The sequence below is a fragment of the Pipistrellus kuhlii genome, unplaced genomic scaffold (genome assembly GCF_014108245.1).
Source record: "Pipistrellus kuhlii isolate mPipKuh1 unplaced genomic scaffold, mPipKuh1.p scaffold_m20_p_9, whole genome shotgun sequence".
NCBI classification, from domain to species: Eukaryota; Metazoa; Chordata; class Mammalia; order Chiroptera; family Vespertilionidae; genus Pipistrellus; species Pipistrellus kuhlii.
Window position 1 is genome coordinate 8,984,982 of NW_023425595.1, and position 26,607 is coordinate 9,011,588.

A 26,607-nucleotide genomic window follows, 5' to 3' on the forward strand; every position below is an offset into this window, starting at 1 on the left:
GGTTTTAAATTATAGGACGTTTTATATTTTAGCATTATGTAAAATAGTGCACTATTCTACTAAAAATATTGCTATTCTTTGACAGAAAACTCCAAGCTTCACTAATCAAACAAAAGCAGGAAAATGGAAGTTGTATCTTTATTGATAATGCCATTGAGTGGCATTATCAATAAAGATAAAAACCTTGCCTTCTCCCTTATTTAGTAGAGTGTATTTGTTATTTTAGCCTAGATTTAAAAAGCTGTCAGTGCTATAACTGCCTTAACACCATATCATTCAAATTAACATAGCGACTACCAGTGCATTCTCTCAGTTTTAAAATTCTAGGATTCAAAAAAGAATACTATTTTAGATGAGATATACTGAATATGTTTGTGTTTTACTCAAGTGGGACAAAAAAATACAAGATTTAAAAAGCAAGATTAGTGCTTAATATTGGATAGCCTACTAGCACACTGAACACCATCCCAATGAGAGACTACTTTTTCTTCATCATCTCACATGCAATTTTTTCCAATAGCCCTGCCTGGTCTTCTATCAAGTTAGGGCACACATCCTCCCTCTCATGATTATGCCACGGGGTCTTTTTAAAGTAAGAATGTGTGAGTGTGAGTGTGAGTGTGTGTGTGTGTGTGTGTGTGTGTGTGTGTGTGTGTATGCATGTATACTAGAGGCCTAATGCACAAAATGCGTGCAAAAGTGGGCCTTTGCACCCTGGTGGCTACTGGACCCCTCCCTCACAACTGTGGTGCCTGCCTGGATCACTCGCAGCCACAGCTGCAGCCCCGGCTTTGTCCAGAAGGTTGTCTGGAAGGATATCCAGTCTAATTAGCATATTATGCTTTTATTATTATAGACATATAATGAAACCACCCACAAGATTGCCCAACAATATACTGCTCTCTAAGATTTTTTGCATTAAGACTGCTGTTACCTGGCTACCAGCTCTATGGGAAATGCTAATGATTTCTAATAACATTTCAGTTGCTGATATTAAAGGTTATCATCTACATATATAAAAGCCTAAGTGACCATCGCAACCGAATGGACGACCGATCCCCTGTGTGGGGATCAGGCCTTATCCAGAAGTCAGACATCCCCTGAGGGGTCCCGGATTGGAGAGGGTGCAGGGTGGGCTGAGGGCTCTCATCCCCCATGCATGAATTTTATGCACAGGGCCTCTAGTATTAAATATAAAAGAATCTATTAATCTATTAATCTATATCTTGGTTCCCTAAATCTAATTTAAATAGTATCTTTTAAAAGTAAACAAACATGGAGAAGCTTCTCAAAGTTCAAACGTCAACCAGAAATTAAGTGTGGGCTATCAAGTGTTAAAGCACTGGGTACAAAATTTTTGAAATGACTATTATTCCTACTTCCAAAAATCAATCTGTCTCAGTATCATTCCTCAATCCAAGAATTTATTTTACTTAAAGTTACAATGAGGCATGCATGGTATGTTAACAAGCTAAAGATATATACACATACATCTGAGTACCCATCAATGGGTTTAGTTGTTTTGTGACCAGATTATGAGTCAACAAATGCAAGGGAGAAATCCTAAGAGAGTCTGATAAATACTCTCCACACTTATGACCTACTGTCTAAGGCTGCAAAAAAGACACTGCCTGAACAATAAATACAATAATGGAAGACAAGATAATTTTCTGGGAAGATTTCTCTTCAGGGATAGAGAATAAAATGTATAAGTCAAAAACTCCTATGAGAGCCCAACTGGTGTGGTTCAGTGATTGAACGTCAACCCATGAACTAGGAGGTTGCAGTTTCAATTCTCGGTCAGGGCACACGCCTGGGTTACGGGCTTGATCCCCATTGTGAAGTGTGCAGGAGACAGCCAATCAATGATTCTCTCTCAACATTGAGGTTTCTCTCTTTCTCTCCCTTCTTCTCTGAAAGCAATAAAAAAAATATTTTTTAAAAACTCCTATGAGAATTTAAAGAAAATTTAACATTTGCTGGATTAAGGGGCTCTTTCAAAAATAAAAATTAAGTGCTTTTTAAAACGTATTCTAAAATTCTTACCCTGAATATAGTGTGATTAAGTATTTAAATGTTCTGTATTAAATCTCTACTATAAACTGAGAAAATAAGAATGGTTTTGGGCTTTATTCAATAATTTGGGAGTATAGAAAGACTCACAAACTGATTTTGAGTGAGTGGGCATATAGAAATGAAATTTAAGCTCCAAGGAGAGTATAAACTCTCAACTTTCCCTCCCAAATACTCAAAGCAATTAACACAAAAGCAAGTAACAGTAACAAAGATGAAATGATAGCTATATTATAATATAATAACTGGATTTTTCTAAACCCTTAAAATATGAAGACCAATATGCTAATATAATTGCTGCGAGAGATAAGATAGTTTTTAAAAATTTAAGTACTGGTCTATATTTTAATATTCTTATGATTACTTTGCTTTACATTATTTTAATTTAAAAATTAAATGAATTAAAGTAGTATTTTACCTGTGGATCCTGTTTCATTTGAGCAACCAGTTTCTGGTAATAAAGAGAAAAAGAGCCATCAGTCTTTCATATTAACTCACTATGGCAAATCAGGCTTGAGTTTTAAGATCTAGATCTAAATCTAGAGTTTTAAGATTCACACACACAAAAATGAGCAATACAACCATCAGAACAAAAAGCTTCTGTCATCTATATAAAAGGTTAATAAGACACTCCTCTTAATATAGGGTGAAAATCAGAACTACCGCTTTATATTTGAAATGAAATGCTTCTGCTTTTTAACAAGTCTAAAGATGGGATGAGGGTGGGGAATTTAAACAAGCTGGATGCTCCAAAAGCCAAACTCTAAAATGTTGTCACTGGGTAGAGTCCTAACTAAGGCCTACAAAGAAGCTGCTCCCATACAGAACGGGCCTGTCTGTATACAACATGGTGCAGAGGAGCCTAGTGTCAGATCTGACTTTGCCACTGTCTTCTCTATGGGGCAGATAGAATGTACTCTCAGTGGGGCAATGAGGTTCAGAATTTGAAGAGTAAAGAAGTGAAGGAACAATAATGCAAAACTACCTACCTGGGTTCCTCTGGGAGAGTATGCTACCAGAATATTGAATGAGAAAAGACCTTTACTAAGGAAAACAGAATGAAAAACAAAGAAAACTGGATACTGTCTGATCTAAACCAACTTCCAAAAGCATCACTGTCCAAAGATAACCATAATCAGGGAGAAAAGAACCTGAAGGGTAAAGGTGTATCAGAAAGCTGATTCCTAAAAGTTATCTGGAAATAAGCTGTTCCCCAAGTGAATCCACATAACTAAAAATCTGTCCCTCTTTTTGGGTAAACAAGGCACTTTTAAATTGTGATAGTCATAAAATAAAATCTAATATGTGTTATATACTTATCTCCTTTCTTACATTTAAAACTGTCAGCTTAGAGGCCCCACCAATGTGGCTCAACGGCTGAGCATTGACCCATGAACCAGGAGGTCACGGTTCCATTCCAGGTCAGGGCACATACCCAGGCTGTGGGCTCAATTCCCCCAAAGGGGCATGCAGGAGGCAGCCAATCAATTATTCTCTCTCAGTACTTATGTTTCTCTCTCTCTCTCTCTGCCCTCTTCTCTCTCTGAAATTAATTTAAAAGTATTCTTTAAAAACCTGTCAGCTTTTATTGTATAATCTTCAGTAAATGACTTCTAACATTTATTCTAGTTGGTCAAAAGCCTTCCTTCTCATGGTGAGCTACATTCTAGAAAGTTGCCAACCATGTGACCTCTACACAAGCACATGTTACTTCACATGTGAGAGTAGTAACTCTTGTGTATCCTGGTCTTAATAACAAAATAGTAATAACACACATTCCAAGAACTCAGTGAAATTGAACAGCAAGGCTTTTATACATATGCATTTTTACTAACACTGCTTAAAGGCTAACCACACTCTTCAATTTGGGTTTCCTTTTGATTTGATTACCACAGTTGACTATATTAAAATTGCATTTTTAAAGCTAAAACGGATTTTCTTCCACAACACTGGAATTTAAAAACTGACTCATAACCACACTAAGTCTTCACCTCTGAGGAAATAACTTTTCTATCTGTAAGCAGTCACGCTGCATTTTGCATCATCAGAGACAGGACTGAACACGCTGGGCAACTTAACTAGACCATCCAAATCCCCAGGGACTTTAAGGTGACACCGTGTTGTCAAACGTAGGTTACTTTCTATTGCAAGAATACAATTTTTCATGAGGATATACTTTATACTAAGGGTTGGCAAGCTGGCCATCCACCTGTTTTCCTAAATAAAGTTTTACATGGGACCCAGCCCTACCCATTCATTTATATTGTCTATGACTGCTTTGTCTGCATAGCAGCAGGGCAAAGTAGCTGTGACATAGACCGTAAGTGACTTACAAAGTATAAAAATACTTTCATTTACTATCTGGCCCTTTACAGAAAATATCTGCTAACCTCTGCTTTATACTATTCTGCTCCATGTAAAGTAAATACTCTGAAAGTTTAAATATTACTTTTATCAATTCTGCGTAAGGATTAAAAAAAAAAAAGGCAATTTCTCAAAAAATGATAAGATGCCCATCATAAGCCATTATTATTTAAACATTTATCCAACATCAACTATGTGCACGCTGCTACTTTTTAAACCATCTCCCTATCCATAAAAAACAAAAATGGATTTTAGTGAGACAATAGCAGGTAGTTTCATAACATACTTTCTATCCAGTAAGCTCAATCTCAGCTCTAACTTCATCCCATCACTAGAAATGCACCAAGAGGTGAATCATGCCACAGCCTAACACCCAGTGCCTACTTTGGTGTCGTTCCTGGCATCCCTGAACTTGTCATGATTGGTGATTATGCAGGTTACCACATATCTCATCAGAACAACATCATCCAATTTACAAACAAGGCATATCACTTGGGTTTATTTATAAAATTCAAAATTTTTTTAAAAAGAGAAAAGTATTCTAAATGTAACTGGAATAAAAATATAGAGTGTATATGTTAAAATACTATCAATAAATATACTTATCACAAAAACAAAATGTATAATAATTAAGGATGAATATAAATGCTATTAACTTTATACTAAAAATAAACACATAAGAATATAGATACTTAATGTGAATATTAAGATAGTGTTTAGGATAATTTTATGAAGAATATATCCCTTTTGAGTCAACAAATGTAATTTTAAAATGTAAATTAGATTTTAAAACAAATTAAGCATTAAATTTTTCATAATTATTTTCATAAAATTGATACGCTTGAGTTAAAACATGAAACAAAATATTTTAAAACTCTAGTTAATTTTCAGTAATTTAGTTCAATTTAGGTCATAAGTCTTTCATGAAAATCTTATTGGGACTTGTTCAGATCTTGTGAGGATGAGCTAAAAGCAGAATGTCAACTTCACCATCTCAAAATTTCTTGAAAGGAAGATTATCTCCAAAAATCGCATACAACCTCATTATATTATCTCTGATCCATGCAACTTTGATTATTGTTTTCTAGGAATTTATTATACAATGATGTTGGCTTCAAACAAATTGTGAACTTAACTGTCATCATCTGCCATGCAGCCAAATTAGGAATCAGTGCACCTCTATGTTAAAAAAGTTTTGTCCAGCCTGGCCAGCATGGCTCAGTGGTTCAGCATTGACCTATGAACTAGGAGGTCAGGGTTCGATTCCTAGTCTGGGCACATGCCCAAGGTTGCAGGCTCAATCCCCAGTATGGGGGGTGTAGGAGGCAGTCAATCAATAATTCTCTCTCATCAATGATGTTTCTCTTCCTTCCTCTCTGAAATCAATAAAACAATATATTTTTTTAAAATACTTTTGTCCTAAAAAAAGATAAGCTTGTTTTTGTAAACAAATTTTTATTTTCCTCCATTTGTAACAAAAGCAAATGTGATAAAAAGCAAATGGCATGACTGTTGGGCAATAATTGGCTGAAAGATGATTAACAATTTGTACTAAAAATCAGAGATAGGTCTGTTGACTCATCTTAACCATTACTTAATAACATGATGTGGAAGAAGACAATAATGCAACATACCTGGTGAACCTGAATTTCCACTTTAAGAGCTTCCTGTAGAGTCTGCAACTCCATCCTCCACCTTCTCAACTTTCTCTTATATCTGCTAATTCTATAGTTTCTTCAGCCTCCGTTTAAAATAACAAACTCCTCTTCTCACTGCAGCTGCAGAGATCAATCAATGTTTTGGATCATTATATTAGGTATAAAAGAAATATTCATGTTAAATACATTTGTAATAGTTGAAAAATATTTGATTCTCTAGCACAGGACAAGAATTTTCCAAACAGAATTCTTTTTGAAATGAACAGTTTTGTATTTAATTGATATAATAACTTTCTGGGTTTAATAATTTGAACATTCCTCTACACTACAGAACACTTTAAAGAAGTAAGAAAGGGGGGGGGGGAGGGAATAAGTGTTTAACTTGGTCATGAAAACAGCTATGCACCTACTATGTGCTCAGTACCATACTACAAACAGAGCTTAACAAGACCCCTTCTGCCCTAAAGGAGTTGGGAATTTAGAGGCGGAGACTACTGTCATCTCAGACTCACTTCACACTCTGTCCTTAGAAAGAGACACATAGCAACGGGGTCATGCATTTTTTAAACATCACACAGAGGGAACTGGAAAGTTCAGGACCTCTCCAAGATTATAGAAGGCCAAAGTACTTTTTTTTTCGATTGGATTAACTTATACTGTATTTAAAAAAACTTTTTTAAACAGAAAATGGGAAAACTTCACTGAAGTTCACATTCAACAAATTAATACTTAATACAAAGACAAGGCAATGTAACTATGTTTTCCACAAAGTTATAAAAGCAGTATTAAAAATAAATCTATTGTGCCCAACAGATGAGATGGTCTAGCAATGGAACAGACGTTTCCAGCTTTACAATTAACTCTACCTTCTATTTGAGGCTGAGTGCATCTCTTTGGCTATGTGCATAACTGCATGTGGAGAAAGGTCAAAAGTCTAGATGTGTAAATGTGAACCTTCCTATCCTGCTCTGCTCCTCATACTGCAATTTCAATTAATTCAGTGGCTAATTTCTTTTTTAATATTTTTTTTATTTTTTTCTTGCATGTAACTTTTGACATGATTTTGGGTACTCTCCCAAAGCAAAGTTTGCTTTTATCTAAAAAGATTTAAACTTTTCATCTTTGTACCTATAAAACTTGTTAGGGCAACTTTTCAGCATTCTTAGAAACTGAGGAAGGGAACAATCAGTTCCCTTAAACAAAGGGAATGAGATTCATCATCTTTACACCTTCTACAAATTATCTATAATTATTTATCTATGGACATTTCTTTAAAACCTGATTTGACCGTTATAATAAAATAATTTATTACAGACTATGTAGTTGTCAATATTATTTTTTATTATATTTGCTAAACCTCACTAGGCTTAAAACATCACTACTGACAATCTCTCCCCTAGAGCTTATACAATGCTTTGTAGTATCAAAATAATCTAACCTAAAATAACAATAAATTTCAAAAGTGTGAAATTCCTTCAAACTCACTCGTGGAAGCTAGAAAAGGATTATTGTACAGTAATATTATCGACCAAACATTTTATAAAGATATGTTTAGGGGATATAATTTGGAAAAGAAGACATACTTTGATTAACAAACCTGGGCTTTTCTGCTACTTATTATCTTAGAAATTTTTTGGAACTATAATAAACAAACAAACATAAGAATCATTAAGTCACTGACTTAGACCAAGCTTTTTGTTATGTAAGTTTACGTTACATACAAACTCACATGTAAAAACTACACTGCCATTTCAATTTTAAATACTAAAATAATCTCTCTACTAAAATTCTTGACTTACATGTTCAAGTTCTTCCTGAAAACAGTACTTAAATTAGTTTTAATTTTGCAGAATATGTATCAAAAAATGATGTCAATATTTGTCAAATTAAAAATCATCTTGAAGTTACTAGTAAAGGGGTATTTTCAACACCAGAAAGGCCGTATTTTATTTTATTGGTAGTTCAACTCAATTTATACAAACAGCAGGTTAAAAACATGGAGAACTTAGAATATAAACAACAAAGAGTTAACATATTTTACAGTTAAAATGCTCACAAATTAATTTTTAAAAACTTAAAAAACAGTTCACTAAAGAAATAACAATAATCATGAAAAGAATGAAAAACACCCACCTTCAATAGTCATTGAAATGTACATCTTAAGAAGGTAAGTTTTGTCTATCAAACTGACAAAGACTTATAATAATACCATGAGCATTCTAGAGTTTAGGTCAGGTGGTACTTTCACAATTTGCCACTGGTTATCTCAGGGGGGAGGGGCGAGTAGTACTAAGGGTTATTTCTTTTGAATATAAAACTTTCCATATTTTGTTATTTTAAAATATGTACTTATTTTTAAATAACAAAAAATTAACTGAGGAATGCTAGATAAAGCAACAGAAAATTTTATACTGGTGAAATAAAATGTCCAGGAAATGAAAAAGTAAAACCTGGAGGCTCTAAATGTCAGAGTGCCTGGTAGGATAAGAAGCCTGCAGCTCACGTTACTAAGGAGCTGACAGCTTTTACCTCCTTCATCAGATTGTTGTCTACTTATTAGAGATCCACAGACACACACTTTATTTGTCAAGAACTCTAAAGGCCAATTACTCATTTCATTTCAAAATAAAACATTTAAAAGAAGGGTTAAAAAGGTAATGACTTGCTATAGAGAAAAACTTATGGAGGATTACAAGATATATTTGATATCCTTCAAAATGTCTCTCTGTGGACAGCAATTTTAAGAGATTGGTCTCTGCCTAAAGGAACAAATTATATACACATATTTATAGGTTACAAAAACAATGCAAGCACATGTTGAATCCTTCTTAAAAATATTTTGGGGGCTTAGACAACTCATGCAGCTGTCATGTAAAGACCATCTGGGGGCAGTTTATAGCATCATAAAGAAGGTATGATTTTGCTCAGTATAAGAAAGATGATTTATCGTACTTTGACCAACTCTAAAGTTGTAAATAACAAATCAGTTGTATAGTAAAAACAAACAGCTTCACAAAATAGTTAATAGACACACTTTATTGAAGTACAATGCCTTTCACCACCCAACAGCTCTAAATACCACCATCAGAAAGGCCAATTGCCTAGCACAAAATATCAACATTTATTATATATCTCAAACCACTGGGACACCTAATAGCCTCTCACCTTCAAATAATAAAAAACCAAAAACATAGACAAATAAAAACTCCACCCACCAACCATTCCAAACAATAATCAAGTTTCACTGAGAAAGGCAGCTGTGATGTCTGGAAAGAACTCTGTCCCCCAAAACAAACAAACAAACAAACAAAAACAACAATTGATTTCCCTTACTCACCATGTAATCACTCTCAGCCTCAGGGTTTTTAAAATTTGTTTGTATGTTTGCTTATAAATCAGGAAAATTGGAACAGTATAGCCTATTTCATAAAAATGGTATAAGGTTTGAATAAGGTAAATACCACGTGAAAAGCCCTATGTAAATTATAAGGTTCTATGCTATTCCTAACACATTTAGTGCTTTTATTCAGGCACATAACTTAGTTATAAACTTCTCAACACATTAGATTGCGGAGAGGATAGTAGGTTTTCCTATTTTTAATTTTTCTTTTAAAAAAGGCTTTTCCTGGCTAACATCAACAAATCAACAAACGACAAGTGCTAGCGAGGATGTGGAGAAAAAGGAACCCTCTTGCACCACTGGTGGGAATGCAGACTGGTACAGCCACTGTGAAAAACAGTATGGCATTTCCTCAAAAACATTAAAAATGGAACTTATATTTGACCCCAAATCCCACCTCTAGGAATATATCCCAAGAAAACAGAAACACCAATCAGAAAGGATACATGCACCCTATGTTCATAGCTGAAAAATTTACCATAGCTAAGATTTGTAAACAGCCTAAGTGCCCATCAGCAGATGAGTGGATTAGAAAACTGTGGTACATCTACACAGTGGAATACCATGCTGCTGTAGAAAAAAATAAGGAATTCTTACCATTTGCAACAACATGGATGGAACTGGAGAGCATTATGCTTAGCAAAGTAAGTCATTCAGAAAAAGATAAATATCACATGATCTCATTCATTTGTGGAATATAATGAACAACATAAACTGATGAACAAAAATAGAACCAGAATCATAGAAGCATTGAATAGACTGTCCACCTTATGAGGGAAGGTGGGAGGTGAGGGGGTAAGAGATCAACCAAAGGACTTGTATGCATGCATATGAGCATAACTAATAGACACAGATAGTAGGGAAGTTGATGGCATGTGCTGGAGTGTGGGGGCGGCCGGAGAGAGGTCATGGGGGAAAAAGGAGACTTATGTAATACTTTAAACAATAAAGAATTTTTTTAAAAAGGCTTTCCAACTATTTTTCTGGGTATAGTTCTGCTTGGAGATATGTGACTGCCAGGTCTTTCATTATGATTCTAATAAAGTTGTCATGCTGTAACTTTGAATTCGCTGCTAAGAAACACTACTCTGTTCCTGAACTGCTTATAAACCCTTTATCAATCAAAACTCCACTCGTCAACCAAGTTTCTTTAACTAACAGTAAGTCCATAATACACTGTGCTCCCAGATTGAATTCCCTGGAAATGGTTAGCTCTGCGTTCTCTATACTACTGTAGATTACTTGGTGTAAGACTCCACTTTTGCTCTATCATCTCAGAACAGTGTTATGAGTAGGTATAATTTTTTTAAATATAAAAAAGTAGAAAATCTTGACAGATCAATGTATCCTTACTTGTCACATGCCCAATACTAAAATATCAGGTTTTAATTTGTGCAAAATACTATGTATCTAATAGTGTTAAAAATTATTAAGGATGCTAAAAATAAAAATTATTTTAGTAATACTTATTGAAACTAACATTTACTAACAGGAATCAGTAAAAATGACATAAAAACCCAATGCAACATCTGTATTTGTTTTTCATGCTGGTAGCTCTTTGGTGACACTCCACAGGTCAACAACAACAAAAATGCTCCTGCACAGAGCTGGACAATCTTGATTTTAAAAGCTTCTGACAAGGTTACTATATTCAAATCCTGGTATAACTTGCTGACAAAAATCACTTCAGCTAATGAGATTGGTATTTCCAAACCATTAAATTAAATTTCTACACACACACACACACACACACACACACACACACACACGTGTGCGCGTGCGCGCACGCCCCTAGATTTATGATTATCTGAATGTCTGAATGTGTTAGAGGAAAAAATATATACATCTTTCCCGTTTTTTTTTGTGTTTTTTTTTTTTTGGGGGGGGGGGGGGAGGCCAGGTCTTCATTAAAAAAAAAAAAGTAATACTGACGTAGGTCAGACCATTACAATTCAGGGGTGTGAATGTGTTGAGTCAGGTCAACTACCCACAGCACCCTCCTTCCCAGGTCTGGGCAGTGTCCTGCACTTCTCCTTTCCACCAGCGTTCACTCTAACATCCCGTTTCTACCTCAGCTTCCTGGGCCCAGGCCTCGCTGACACACACACACTCTTCTGTAAACACCTTTTTTTTACAGAAACCAAGCATGTTTACTAAAATCATCCCAACTATACCCAAAAGCCAGAATGTTGACATCAACTTAAAAATTCACAGAAATTAAAAATGAAGAAGGCTGGAGAGCAGTGTATAAGAGCATAGTGACAATGAGGCTAAAATTTTAGAATAGGTTGCCACATTTACCAGAATACTACTTAATAAAAATAAAAAAAGAGTCCAGACAAGCACGGCCAGAATCATATACATATTTGCTACACAAAGATTAACACAGAGGATATGCGGTCTTGGCATAACCAGTAAGTACTTAATAGAAGTGGAAGATACGGGAGATAGATTTCAAATCAATTTAAGGAAGAGCTAAGGATTAGAGCTGTACAAAAAAGGAATGGGTTACCTTATGAGGTAGTGGGCTCCCTGTCATTAGAAGTATTCAAGAATGCTGCATATCATATCCCCCTCTTGGAGATTCACAATGCACATTAGCATATTAAAGGTTCTGAGAAGTCCTGCAGTAAAGAAACCTGTTTAACTTTAATGCAGCATTTCCCAAATTATTTGACTACAGAACATTTTCCCACCCCCACCCAGCCTCAGTAATATTTATTCATTTCTGTGGAACTAGAGTTCCTCAGAATACATTATAGAAAATAATGAGCTACATTTTTAAATAACTGTAATATTCAATATGTACCCGAATAACAATCTGTTGGGTATATAGAAAAAGAAATTGCCACATCGGGTAAAAGGCTGGAAGAGAGGGCCTCTTAAGGTCCCTTTTCTAAAATTGTATGATTCTATCACATCTCAGAGTAAAGGGCTTTGGGGTCTTGATTATTTATTTTAAAAGGTTCCATGAGAGAAAGGCAAGTAAAATAAAAAGGAGTAAATACAAGGTTAACTGGTTCAAATGCCTCCCTTTCATGTTCAAATCCCAATCCCTACAAGGAAAGAAAGACACCTCAAAGACCCTAAGTTATCAAAAAGAAGCCTTAACCAAATATCTACTCCACACATTAAGTTAATTACTATTTGAGAGAGAGAATTAAAACAAAACAACAAAAAAAAATCAAAAAGGATAGCTTTGCATTAGGGGACTACCCAATTCCAGCTATCTTGTTTGAATGTAATTTTTTATCATAATACATGCTATCCAAATAAGGTTAATATTTGTTTGATCCTTAGTCACTAGACTGCCCTGAGCAATCTGTGATTCTGAATTAGACATTCAAAGAAATGATTAAGTGTGATTTATAAGCTGTTAAAGTAGGTTTTAAAGTAGATATTTGAGAAAAAAAATATTTACCCAAATGGCCCACACCGCTACATTTTTTTCCCTCTTTAAGAATTATACAAAACAACACACATTAAAAATGCAGTATCTATCATAAAGCCAATCTAACATTAAATTTAAGAATATAAATGCTTAAGAGCCCCAAATTTCAAAGTTAAGGTTCCCATAGTTACATTAACCTAGCCATTTTGCACATATACTAAGGCCAGGAAATTTAACAGCATATTAAGTAATACAAAACACAATGGGAACCTTAACTTTTGAATTTCCTGACTTTTGAATTTTCAGCTCTAACCACTGCATTAAGGACATTTGACACAGGGAACCTTTACATTTTAACAGGTTATCGAATGCAGGAACATGCAAGCCTAGCAGTATGATTAGAAACACAAATGCATTTGAGAACTTGTTGCAAATAGCAAAGTCTCTTTTCTGGTAAGAAAGCTTTATTGCAAAAATTCACGGGACATTTGAATTATTATCCAACTAGCATCAGTAACACTCTGCCTCTGTGGCAAAAGTACTTACCAATTTGGGGGAAACTGGCCCTCCTTCAGCACTCTTGCTCCCTAGAACAGAAGAAGGGGAAAATAGAATTAGATGACAAACACAGATTTATGACATGTCATCAAAAGCTGAAGACTTAAAGATCTCTATCTAATTTTAAAGGGGGAAAAACGAAACACAAAAATTTCCAAAGCACTAAAACCCAAAAGAAAGAAAGGGATAGGTAGTTTATACAGCAAGAAAGAATTCAAGCAATTAAATCTCTAATTTTCCAGTTTTTCACTTTTCCACTTTTTTCGAGACAAGGAAAAGTTGATGATTTCCCTTTCCTAAGTGACACACAGAAATGAATGCATCTCAACTAAACAACACACAAATACGCTCTCGTGCCCAATAAATGACCTTCACTGTTTGTTGTTTTATATTAACAAACTGAGCTATCATCATTGGCCCTTAGTTTGGTCTACAAAAAAGGCCTTTTTTCAATTAATCTTAAAATGACTTGTCTTCTATGAGACTTTAAAATTCACAGCATTTTATTTGTATAGTCATAATTTTAACTAAACTTTTTATTCAGTCTTAAAATCTCACTGTTTTAGACTATAAACTATGTAACATAAAAGTGACTTTCATCAGTAGTAAAACCAGGAAAAAATAATCAAGGTTTTGGGATCCCAATCCAATGCCCAATGTTGCTTTTATTAACTGTGTTTTCAAAAGATTGATAAACTTCATTAAGTTGACTTCAAGGTCAGAAAAGTCAAGCCTGGCTATACTTTACTTTTAACTATTCCTGCCCCAAATTTATCTCTCAAAAAAAAAAAAATAAATAAAATAAAATAGAAAACAAATTAAACTTCCCCCTAATATTTTAGTATTAAATTATTTAAACTCCAGATACCATGCTCTAAACCTACAAATACCTTCCTTATGCTTTAAACATAGTACATTTGTTGACTGATGTTACTCCATAATGGTCTCATTTCCTCAGGGGATATTTTAAGAAATCTTCATGTCATCCAGATCATAAAATGTTTATTTAATCACAGGTATTCATACAAAAATATAGTAATTTACTAGTAAAGGGCCTGAATTCATGCAGTTAACATTAATTTCCAAAATGTTCCATCCTGCTTTTTCTTTAGTAGCGAAACTTTTTTAAACTTCTCAAGTTTATATAAAAATGACAATTTCAATCCCCAAGATTAGAAAAACTCTCAAACAAAAGAAAAATCATGCAAAAATCTGTAGAATAATATGGTTATTAAAAAGTGGATTCTCACAAGGAAACAAAAAAATTGTTAACAATGGGTGGTGATGATATTATATTAACTAAGTTTTTTGTAGTAATCATTTCACAATACATACACACATCAAATTAGTATTCCTAAAACTAATACAATGTTATATGTCAATAATATCTTAGTTTTAAAGAGTGGATTCTTAACATTATGGATACCTACAGATTCTGTAGCACTTAAAATAGTATCATGTACATAGCAAATGCCCAGTAAACATTTGTTAAATGAATGAATTCACTGAGTGGACCCTTAACTCTCTGTTGCAGTTTTATTTTCTTCTTAGTTTTCTCATGCTGGGGATAATTTCTTATGCATCAATCCCCCACAGCATTGTCAATGAATGACTTTGGACAAAAATATTTGATTAAGAAGTTAATTATTACAATTTTAAAATATCATGAAGAGGAAAGGCTGATAATTTGGACTAAATTTAAATTAAGAACTTCTGTTCATAAAAAACACACACACACACAAAAAACACACACCAACATTAAGAGAATGAAAAAGCAAACCACAGAATTAGAGATGCTAATTCCAACACAAATAATAACTGGTTTATACTCAGAATATATAAAACATGTTTAAACTCAAAGTGATTGGATAGGGTTGGGATATTAACTATCACTTAGAAGTACATGGCATTTGAGAAAGTATAGCTACATAAACTCTTCTGAATATTCAACCGAAGGACTTGTATACATGCATATAAGTACAACCAATGGACACAAAACTCTGGGGAGGGAGGGTATGTACGGGGGGGGGGGGGGGGGATTGGTATATATACAAAAATAATAATTTAATTAAAAAAAATAATATTATACAAAAAAAAAAAAAGGTACCATGGAGGCACACCTTATCTCCAAGGCATTTCTCCAAAAAGCAGTAGCAGAGTCAATCACAAATTGATAAAGAATTTTATCATGATATCAACTGCTTGCAGAGTCTCATAGGAACAAATAGAGGTTAAGTGACTTCCCCAAATGTCACACAGGTAGTTGGTAGTCAAGCTGAAGAAAAGCTTATGGCCTGAGATTCCTCTGACTGAGCTGGCCTCTCCATTAGACCTCACTTCCTCTTAACCAGCAGCAGCCGTTATTCTTCTAACAAACAAACTACGATAAATAATGGCCAAATATTTTTCAAAAAGTCTGCATATAATGTTTAAAGAAAAATCACATAACAAAGCTATCTATCTAGGGCAAGTTTTGAAACCTGTAATCCTTTATGCCTGAGGGATCCTTGGGAATGGACTTCAGAGACCTTTGCCAACGCCATGATACTATGTGCTAAATTCTGTACTAGTGTGTATGAAAATTCTGGAAAAGGGATTCACAGGTTTAAAAAGATTTCCAAAGAGGTTCAGATACCCCAAAAGAGTAAATTATTTTTAGACTAGTGATTCTTAAGACACAACATCAGCACTACCAAAGAGTTTCCTCTGAAAACTGGTTATTGACTGTTATTTGGAAATTGATGAGAAAAAAAGAAAATATTTTATTTCTATAATTTATTATGAATAAATTAGCCGCAAAAAAAGACATATAAATTTTTACTTTTTGCACAATTGATACAAAAATCCTATTTTAAGTCTGAAATGCACGATTGATTTTTTTCCTCAGGTTAAGTTGACAGAAAGTCCACTTATTTGTTTCTCATGTACAGTTCACACTTTTGGCTAAAGTAGTTCAAAATGTTCACATTTGCTCAAATTTTTAAAATACATAAATGTTCTTGAAAAATACATTCAAAACATGTAAGTTGGAATGAATGAAATTATTTTTGCTTTAGTCATATTAACTTGCTAACATAACTTTACATGAGTTTTTACAAACTGAAGATTGTTCACCTCAGATCCTCACAGACAGATGCTTGTCTTAGAACTGGTAAAGAAATTAGTTATTCAGATTTCTGATATGATTGTAAAATTTAAAATACCAATAAATCAAAGATAATTATAATTACTTATTGATTATTTTTACATAATGTCTAAAACCTCTGTACACAAAGAATATATATTAAACAATTTTTGCAGAAAAAATAAAATGTTCCATACTATATCATGGGGTTTTTGAGAGACTTTTTTAGAACATGTTTTTTTTGTTTTTGTTTTTTTGTTTTTTGTTAATCCTGAGGACATTTCCCCATTGATTTTTAAAAGACTGGAAGAGAGAGAGAAAGACAGAGAGAAATACATGGATTGGTTGCCTCCTGCATGAGCCCCAACCAGAGCCTGGGGCCGGGGAGAAGCCTGCGACAAGGTATGTGCTCTTGACCAGAATGGAACCCGGGACCCTTTGGTCCATAAGTCAATGCTCTATCCACTGAGCAAAACCAGCTAGGGCCTAAATCATGTTTTAAATTAGGCTAAAATTCATCCCACCACAAATTTCAAATGATTAAGTTTACAGTGTATGCTCAATCACAAACTTTGGTAAAGGACTAGAACAGCACAGATAACTGTCATTCAAAGACACTTTAAAATGTCACCTTATACGGAAGATTCAATCTCTTCTCTTTTTGTACTATACCAAGCTAATACACTAATTTTATATACAATAAGTTTTACTGCTTTTTATCAACCTAACTTCTAAACAGTAAGCATAATAAATGTAAATGCAAATATAATAAGTGCTCAGAAGAAAAAGCAGAATCCTGCCTAATGGGATTTAGTCTTTTAGGCCCCAATATCATAATGATCCCTCTTGCCCCCATCCCTCTTAATCTTACTTCCTCATGGACATCCTTCTCATACTCTCCCCTTAATCTTAAGCATCAATTTTCCCCCTCATTATTAGGTCATTGTGTTTCTTCTATCTTTAATTTTTTTTTAATGTAAAAAGCCTTCCTTTACTCCATCTCTAGTTTTTGTCCCATGTCTATATTCCCATTTATAGCAAAAACTCCCTGAAGTGTTAACCATACTCACTGTTGTCTCCTAGTTCTCTGTTGAACCCACTCAGGGTTCAACTTTTGCCTTCTTCCATTCTTGTTAAGATCACCAATGACCTCTCAGGTGCTAAATACAATAGTCAAGTCTCAGCTCTCACCTCTGGTTCAATAAATATTATTTGACCCCGTAGATAATTCCTTCCTTTTTGAAACCATTTCTTCTCTTGACTCCCAGATGACCACTCATTCTTGATTTTCCTCCTAATCTCTCTGACCAGTCTTCTAGGTTTCTTTTGCTGGTCCCTTCTCATCTCTTAAAACTTCAAAATGTTGGACTGCCCCAGGGCTCAGTTCTTGAAACTCTTCTCATTAGGTAATCTCACTCAGTCTTATGTCTATAAAAGGACGGGTGAACTGGTGACAGACAAATTTTTATCTCCAGCCCAGACCTTTTCCTTGAATTCCAAACTTATGTTCTCAAATGTCCATTGAACACTTGCCAAAACTAAACTCTTGCCTACTGATCCCCCAACCTCCTCCTCAGAATTATCCTCATCACAATAAATGACAACTCTATCCCTTCGGGCCAAAACTTTAAATTTATCATTGACTTCCCCTTTCCCCACATCCTACATCTAATTCAAGAGCTAACCATCTTGTCTCTACCTTCAAAATATATAGACTTTGACCACCACTACCACCTCCTTGGTCCAAGACACCATCATCTTTCACCTAGATTATTCAATTGCCTCCTAAATGGCCTCCCCTCTTCCATCTTTGTCCCACAATAACCTATTGTCTCAGAACTCAGAATAACCTTTTCAAAATCCACACAGATTTAGTTACTCATTGGATCAGAATCCTCCAGTGCCTTACCATCATACTCAGCAAATGCTGAAGTCCTTTACAATGGCCCACAAAGCTTTAAGCGATTAGGAACTCTGCCACTCTCAGACCTCATCTCCTTCCCTCCTTCCATTGCTCAATCAGCTGCAGCCACACTGGCCTCTTTTCTGTACTTCAAAAACTCTAAATGAGTTTCCTTCTCAGGGGTTTTCCACTTGTTTTTCTCTCTGGCTGAAACACTCTCTTCCACCAAATACCTTCATGGCCACTCTCTCAAAATGTTAGGAAAATCTATAGCAGTTGCAAGATTAGAAAACTAAAATAAAGACTAAAACTGTCATCAGAATTGTTTCCCTCCCCCAAACTCAAACTTTGAGGATAATCTTTCCTATACCAAGAATACCCTTGGTACTTCCTCTAAGCCTACCAACCTCACCTAGCCATCTGGGTGAGATAAACACTCTGACTAATGGAGATCTTCCCTAACCATCCCACCTCCCAGTTCTTTTTCTTTGAATTCTTGAAATATTTCTCATCTTTCTCATTCATCTTAGAATTTAATCATATACTGTCTCACATCTCACATTGTAACTTATATGCTTATCACCTTAACTGAACTACATACACAGAGTAGATCTAATGCTTTGTACAAGTAGTTCTCAAACCTAGATCAGGACAAATCTAAAACTTAAAAAAAATAGATTCACCGGGCCCTACCCTTAAGATTCTGAATTTTATTATGTCTGATTTGAAGCCCAGATATCTGTGTGTGTGTTTTTAAGTTCAACCAGAAGATTCTAATAGGTAGCCAGGATGAGGAACTACAGCCTTACAATCTTCTATTTCCTTTAATACCCAGGAAAGAAGGCTCTCAAATAGCCTAAAGAGAGGAGGACACCCAGCGTACCAGGACCATATCATCGTTTCACAGGGGAAGAACTGCCCTGGAAGTCTAGATGACTAGCCAAAAGCTACAAAGATAACAAGAGGCAGAGCCCAGCCTAAAACCCAGATTTAGTGCTCTCAATCTAGAAGTCTTTCCACTAGTCTGTGAATAAACAAAAGAAAGTAATAAAAATCCACAATTCACAGATAAGTGTAATAAACAGTGATTATCTAACACTTGACCAATGATTGCATTTTCCAAACTCTAAGACAGTGCACATTATTAGCTTCTAACATGCTTGAAAAATGTGAGCAACATTAACTGACAAAAGATTTAAAAGGCCAGAGAGTAATTGTAGAAAGGCTTACAAATAAAAAAATTGTTTTACTAAGTCCTTTTACAATATGTACAAAAACTTGTAAAATCATTTATATTTGTAAGTGAGGAATACTAGGAAGAAAAAACAAAAAGAAGAAATTTTGCTTTCATCATGCTATCAAGTACAAAAATCCTATTCATAAACATCCATAGCTCACAAAACAATAAGTGTTTTCTGAGTCTAATCATAATGTAAACTTAATTACAGGTCAGACTTAGTAAACCACCCCATATCCCAAGACAACTCAGACTCTTATCTTAATAATAAGTTAACCTCAGGACCAAAACTCTTGTCATTAACAACAAAAAAACAATAACTTGGGAATCTGTACGGCATTATAGGAGTTTGGGTCTATCTTGGTGTACAGGGATTTAAGCAAGTGCCTCTGATTAACACTAATGAGTTTTGGGTGTAAAGCATAAACACCAAAGAGGAGGATCAATGCTCAGCACTGCATCTATGGAAGCCCTTTCTATGGCACTAACTGCAACTACTGGGAGTTGTTCTCTCACAAATGGGATAATAGACCCAAATTCCTATGTCTCTAAAGCACACAGATAATTCAAACAAAAGTCACTAAGGAAGGTCACTGGTAAACACCTGACTTTGAAAACACAAGAAAAAGCTAAACTAAAGAAATGATTAACACTTTAAGACAATTTTATAAAATATCACTAATATGCACAGAAGAAACTAGTGAACTGCTGGAGATAAAAAATACCTCTCACAACAAAATTAAAACACCACATTTTTAAAATCAGAGCACAGTAAACCCACAGTAGCCAGAACCTTGTCCAAAGGAATACACACACACACACACACACACACACACACACACACACAAATAACAAAACAAAACCTCCTCCCCTGGTGGAGCCCTAAGTACACTACAATCCTTGCTTTTAAAACACAGAAGAAAACTCCTGCTGCACTGATAGCCAGGAATAATCACAGAGTACTTCCAGACAAACGGATAATGATCACAAGCTGCCAAGGACGACCAAAACTAACTAAATAAAAATTATAGCACCTTATTGTGTTCCATACTTCCTCCCTTCTCAATATAGCACTGCTGTACTCACCAGGCTGGAAAATGAGCAGGTGCCTTTCAGGCTATAGAAAAATTAGTGTCTCTCTCTCTCTCTCTCCCCCCCCCCCCCCTCTCTCTCACACACACACACCCCAATCACAAACACAAAGGGAATGATATTCTTTCACTTGAAGGGGCTTACAAAATGCGAGGCTTTGCGGTAGGCCTAGAAAACTAAGAGTAGGCCTTACCGAAGAAGTGAGGAAAAAGCCAAGGTTTAGCCCAAATCCACATAGACTAAAGGGATTGTTTTTGTTTCAATTAAAAGGCTTTGGAAACAATCCATTGTTTAAAATAAATAAAACTTAAGATTTTCCCCATTTCTATCACCAAAAGAAAATTAGGATCTTTTCTCTCTTAGCACACAGATTCAGCTCCACAATACAAATAAGAAAGAAGCTGAGAAGGCCTGAAAACTAAAAATGGTTCCTTAACATTCACATTAAAAAAAAAAAAAATCTATGTAGTCCAACATAGTCTTTATCACCACTGCTATCATTAATGAACATTTAGCTTTTTATCTGTAGTTTGAAATGTCAATGAGAAATTGAAACAGCTGCAAGATGCTGGGGATTTTTAACTTTTAAAACAAAACCACAAAGAAACAGGAGTCTGAAGCATGCAGCCTCCATCAGGCTGGTAAGTATGCAGTCCTAAAACTTGGAAGTGAAAGCAATACAGACCAAAAAGAGAAGTTTGCTTGATATTAATGCTAGCCTTTAAAACCAAAAATATGTTCTGTTACAGAAGACTGAAATCAGGGCTTCCATTAACCTTGTTTTAAAAAAAATCCCTTGAGCATGGATTTTTTTCCCCTAAGTCTCTTCATCAGAGCAGCATGGGGTCCCATTAGGCACCCTATTTTACTTCCACCTTATAAATAACGTTAGCTGTTCGCTATTTCCATGGAAACGAAGTACAGAGGAACCCACTTAAATGAATACCGGTTAAAGGAATAAGTTTTCTTTTAGAAAGGTCTGGCTACTTTACATGCACTCTACTGGGGAATACTACAAAGTTGTCTTAAGTATAATTTTTAAAATATTTTTAGTGTAGAGGGAGCTTATTAAGGGTCCTAATAAATAAGAACACTCCTTGCAGTAAACTAAACATGCCAAAGAGCATCATAATGTTAAAGATACCTTTTCAGGGCACTACACGGGATTTAGATGCACAGCTCTCAAAGACTGTGCTTCCCCATGCACTCGGGTAGAATAATTACCCCAATGGGTTTAATTTAAACTAATAAAAGCAAGGAAATTCAGAACTAAGGCTACCATAATCTTGTAGCGACTAGTAAGGAACAGACCCCACAACTGCAGGCACACAGACAACCTAACAAGAGGAGCAAACAGGACAGCAAATAATGTGCGTTCCTAGTCACGGTCACTAGGTCAGGTCCAGGGATAGCAGGTAGTGAACACTCCCTCCTTAACAAACTATTTATGAGTTGTAACATATATTCTTTTATCATTAATACATACGCTCAGCTGAGATAGAACATGGAGAAGGAGAGAGTGCGGAAAGAGATTTAGTAATTTCCAACTTCAAGTTGACTCAAATATTACCCTACATACTCCAGAAATGACCATTATTGGTGGCCCATAAAAAAGTTACAGAAAGGCAAGTGTATATAAAATAAAATGTGATCTGTAAGAGGTAAGAAAACAAAAATATTTACAGCAGATGTGGTTCTCCATTGAGTTAGTGGTGGCTCAGACATCTTTAATAAGTTAAAAAACAAATTAATTCAATATTATCCTAAAGGGGGACTAACAAACCAACCTATTGCCCCAAGTAACTGCTGGCCATAGTTCTCATTGTAAGAGCTTCCTTACAATCTTTTAAATTTCTCCACACCAGGGTACATGGAGCAGATTTGTTTGGGGGTCTCCAATTATGGGGACTAACAGGTTCCAATTTGGCACATTTAGCCTTTGGTAATGCTGACAAAATCTTTGTTTTCATCTCCTCACCAAAAGGTGACTAACAGTTTTAAATTTACAATGTATGAAAAGAGTTAACATTCTCACACAAACTTTGAGTACACCAATGTATTTATTTCTATTGCATATTTTAAAAATAAAGTTATGTGACTTGTATATTTTACACACTGTAAGATTGGCAGAATGCTAATTGCTGGACTTGGGTAGCAGACAGGTGAGGTCTGTTAATATTATTTACTCTACTTCTGTGTATGTTTTTACATTTCCATAAAAATAAATTTTAAGCCCTCACTGGTTTGGCTTAGTGGATAGAGCGCTGGCCTGCGGACTGAAGGGTCCCAGGATTCCGGTCAAGGGGCACAGCTTAATCTCCAGTAGGGGGTGTGCAGGAAGCAACTAATCAATGATTCTCTCTCATCATTGATATTTCTCTCCCTCTCCCTCCTTCTCTGAAACGAATAAAAACGTATTTTAAAATAACATTTTTAAAATCCTACAGAATGAAGTTAAGGCTTTTCTCTCTATGTATAGAATTAAATAATGAATGAAATGCCTGGTATAGATCTTTAGAAGCTACTAAATTTAAATCCAATATAGCCATTAACTTAACATGTAACCACAGCTAATTTCAAAGTTTTACTTTTCTTACCAAAACAATTCAGTTAACAATTCAAAACCACTAGGAGAAATCTGTAAAGGGTCTGCCATTTTGCAACTATTAACTAATTAATGTAAACAATCAACACATATAACTAGGCATCATAGTCATATTTTGTATTTTACAAACTAAAAGAAATTATATTAGCCCTCTCAATTACTAAGTCAAAATAATTTCAGAAACACCAACATTTCCAACTTCTTTTCCGATAGATCCACAGGACTACAGAGGGCAATCGGATACATTAATGCTTCGTATTTCCCTTATCTTAGGTCAGTAACAAGGCTGCCTCTTCCCACACTATGCCCCTACCAGACATACAGCAACTTGTGAGGTAAAAAGGTCTTTTTCTATTCTCTCCCTTAGTCCAGCCATACAATTTTTAAAAATATATATATTTTATTGATTTTTTACAGAGAAGAAGAGAGAGGGATAGAGAGTTAGAAACATCGATGAGAGAGAATCATCAACCAGCTGCCTCTTGCATACCCCCTACTGGGGATGGGCCAGCAACCAAGGTACATGCCCTTGACCGGAATCGAACCCGGGACCTTTCAGTCCGCAGGCCGACGCTCTATCCACTGAGCCAAACCAGTTTCGGCCAGCCATACAATTTTTCACACTCAGTTACTTCACAAGTGATTTTAAGCTATCCATTATCCAATTCCTGGCCAAGGGTCCAAAATAAGGAGGTACACAAACTATTAAAATCTTAAGGTAACAGCTCTCTGTTTAAAAACTAATGATTGTGGTGTTTTGTTTTATTTTTAAGAGAGAGAGAATAGGGTGGTGGTGGCTTTGAAGGAAGTGAAGAACAGCAGCACACTGGGGATGGAGTAGGCAGAGAAGAAACAGCCAGGAGATAACAAGGAAGAGAGAAAGAGAAAGGCAACAGAGGAGTGTGCACATGGATGGTAGCATTTCTCTATAAAGCAGCTCAAGTACCGCCAAACAGGACAGTTCCTGCACAAGTAAGTGTCCCAGGAGCACAGCCCTGCATTAGGCAGCCCCACCTTTTACAAATTAGGCAGGGGCAAACTGATTTTCAAAATAGTATAATTATTTAAATCAATCCCAAAGACCCCACAGAGGCTATTTCTAACTCCTGTACTTATTAAAATGAAATAACTTCTAAACTTTTTACAATTCCATTTACCCAAGAGAAGCAATTTTTACAGGCTCTGCATACAGGCTGAAGTAAAGAAAACTTAATACTGTACATATACTATGCTAATTCTAAAGCTGCAAAGCTTTACTTACTGACCAGCCTAGCTATTGTAAAGTAACATTACAATTTTTTAACTGAAAGAAAACTATACAGCCTGCTATAAAATAGCACTTTAAAAATATAGGTTGAACAAACCTGCTGGAATTTCTGCTCAGAGACAGCAACAATGTTTTAGGAACACAGATAAAACAAAATATAGTAAATACTTCTATCCACTTACAAGACCTTTATCAAATGGTGCAGTTGGGTAAATGAGAACAGAAAGTTAAGAGAAGTTATTACAATATACCCTTAAACAACATGGATTTGAACTGTGCAGGTCCACTTATCCAAGGAAGAAAAAAAAATCCACACATTGGTAGACCGTGCAATTCCAACCATGATGCTCAAGGGTTAGTTGTGTTCTACTTTAACTCAAATGCTCACAGTGATAATATATAATATATAGCATATTTGAGATGCTATTACAAATACATTTGTTGAATAAAAAAAAAAACACTACCAAAAAACTATACAAAAATCAAAAGAGTTTCAGATCCAAATTAATAATGAAAAAATAGAAGTAATTTTGCTTCACACTTAATGATCATCCCCCTTTCCTCAATTACTGGTTTTACTTACCAGATAGATAGATACACATACACACTCATATACATATAAACATACTAATGCATGTTAAAAACACAACTTTCTTAGCAAAAAAAAAACAAACCCACCACCAACAAACCTAATCTTAATGCTAAGATCACTGTAAGGCAGTGACTTAAAGGGTGGTTTTTATCACAATCAACTTGTTCTCGGGCCCAGTTTCTAGACTCAATGTAGGTAACGCATGACAATTAAATATAGAAAGAAAATAACAATTGCCATAAAAAAAGGCCAGGCACCAGATGAAAGGAAATGTCACAAAGTCAAAATACCCCAAATCAAAAGGCAAATAAAACTATATCCACCATTACCAGAAAGCATTTTTGTGCCACTTTTGTACGTCTGGGGTTCTATAATTGTTTCCATTAGTTACTAATCCAAGCATGTGCTCCCATTGGTTAGCTACAGACACTAACAATTTTTCCTGAGCAGTAGACCTAATGCGCTGACTAATTAATTAGTATTTTGGATTTCTGAGTTACAATCACTACTCTACTACTTACTACCTTGACGCTAAGTGACTTACTGTAAGCTGCAACAATCTTTTGGTATGGAAAAAGCTTGTATCACTAGGGTTTTAATAAATATATGAAGTGCCCTAAAATACTTTTTAAAGTCTCTATTAAATCTAACATATTCCCTTTTTTTTCTTATATTTCTCTTGGAGGTATTCACAGACAAAGATTCATTAGATACACTTTCCCATCCACACATTTTCTCACTATGACATTTCAGAAAAATATTCTCCTTTCCAGCTAAGCTGTTCCCATATTTACTGTTTTCCCATAAACTTTTAGTGGGACTGTAACACTAATAATGATAACAGCAGTTATCGCTTATCAAATGTCTCAAGATTTCCCCATTTTATCTTCACATCAAACCAAGGAGGTTGATATCATCAACCCCATATCACAGAAAGTGAACAGCACAGTGCTTGGTACAATACATGTATGGGAGAAATCTCTTTTGAAGGGACCTTAAATAATTAGTCCAAGGTCACACCCTCAACTTAAGTGGTCGTACTGATATTCCAATCCAGAGGTCAGGCCCCAAAGCTAAAGCTTTTGCCCTACTATCCAACGTTAGTCTCGAGCCTTGAGAAGAGAACTAAAGGTAAGTAATAATACCGAAAAACAACTACCATTTATTTGGCACTTATTAGGTGTTGGGCACTTCTAATTGTTAACACATTAACTCATTTATTCCTCATAACAACTTCAGCAGGGTACTATTACTTATTCATATTCTACAGATGAAGAAACGGAGGCAGAGGCACAGAGGGTGAAGTGATTTAGCCACAGTCACAAGAGCTAATACAGGGCATG

At 35.2% G+C, this 26,607-nt stretch overlaps 1 protein-coding gene across 36 annotated transcripts in view; it reads right to left on the reverse strand.

Annotated features, from left to right (window-relative positions):
• The window catches only part of PHF21A (PHD finger protein 21A), a 160,413-nt gene that overhangs the window by 116,234 nt on the left and 17,572 nt on the right, over positions 1–26,607 (reverse strand). For 20 of the 36 annotated variants that reach the window (XM_036426412.2, XM_036426407.2, XM_036426416.2 and 17 more), the window contains exons 2-4: positions 13,433–13,473; positions 6,072–6,215; positions 2,492–2,524 (exon numbers count right to left, since the gene is read on the reverse strand). In XM_036426412.2, coding sequence (XP_036282305.1) covers positions 2,492–2,524; positions 6,072–6,125 — 87 coding nt within the window. In that variant the 5' untranslated portion in view covers positions 6,126–6,215; positions 13,433–13,473. Of the gene's footprint in view, positions 1–2,491; positions 2,525–3,062; positions 3,118–6,071; positions 6,216–7,678; positions 7,735–12,007; positions 12,135–13,432; positions 13,474–15,347; positions 15,388–26,607 lie in introns of those variants that run through there. The other 16 variants (XM_036426403.2, XM_036426386.2, XM_045577854.1 and 13 more) reach the window with 8 other exon arrangements.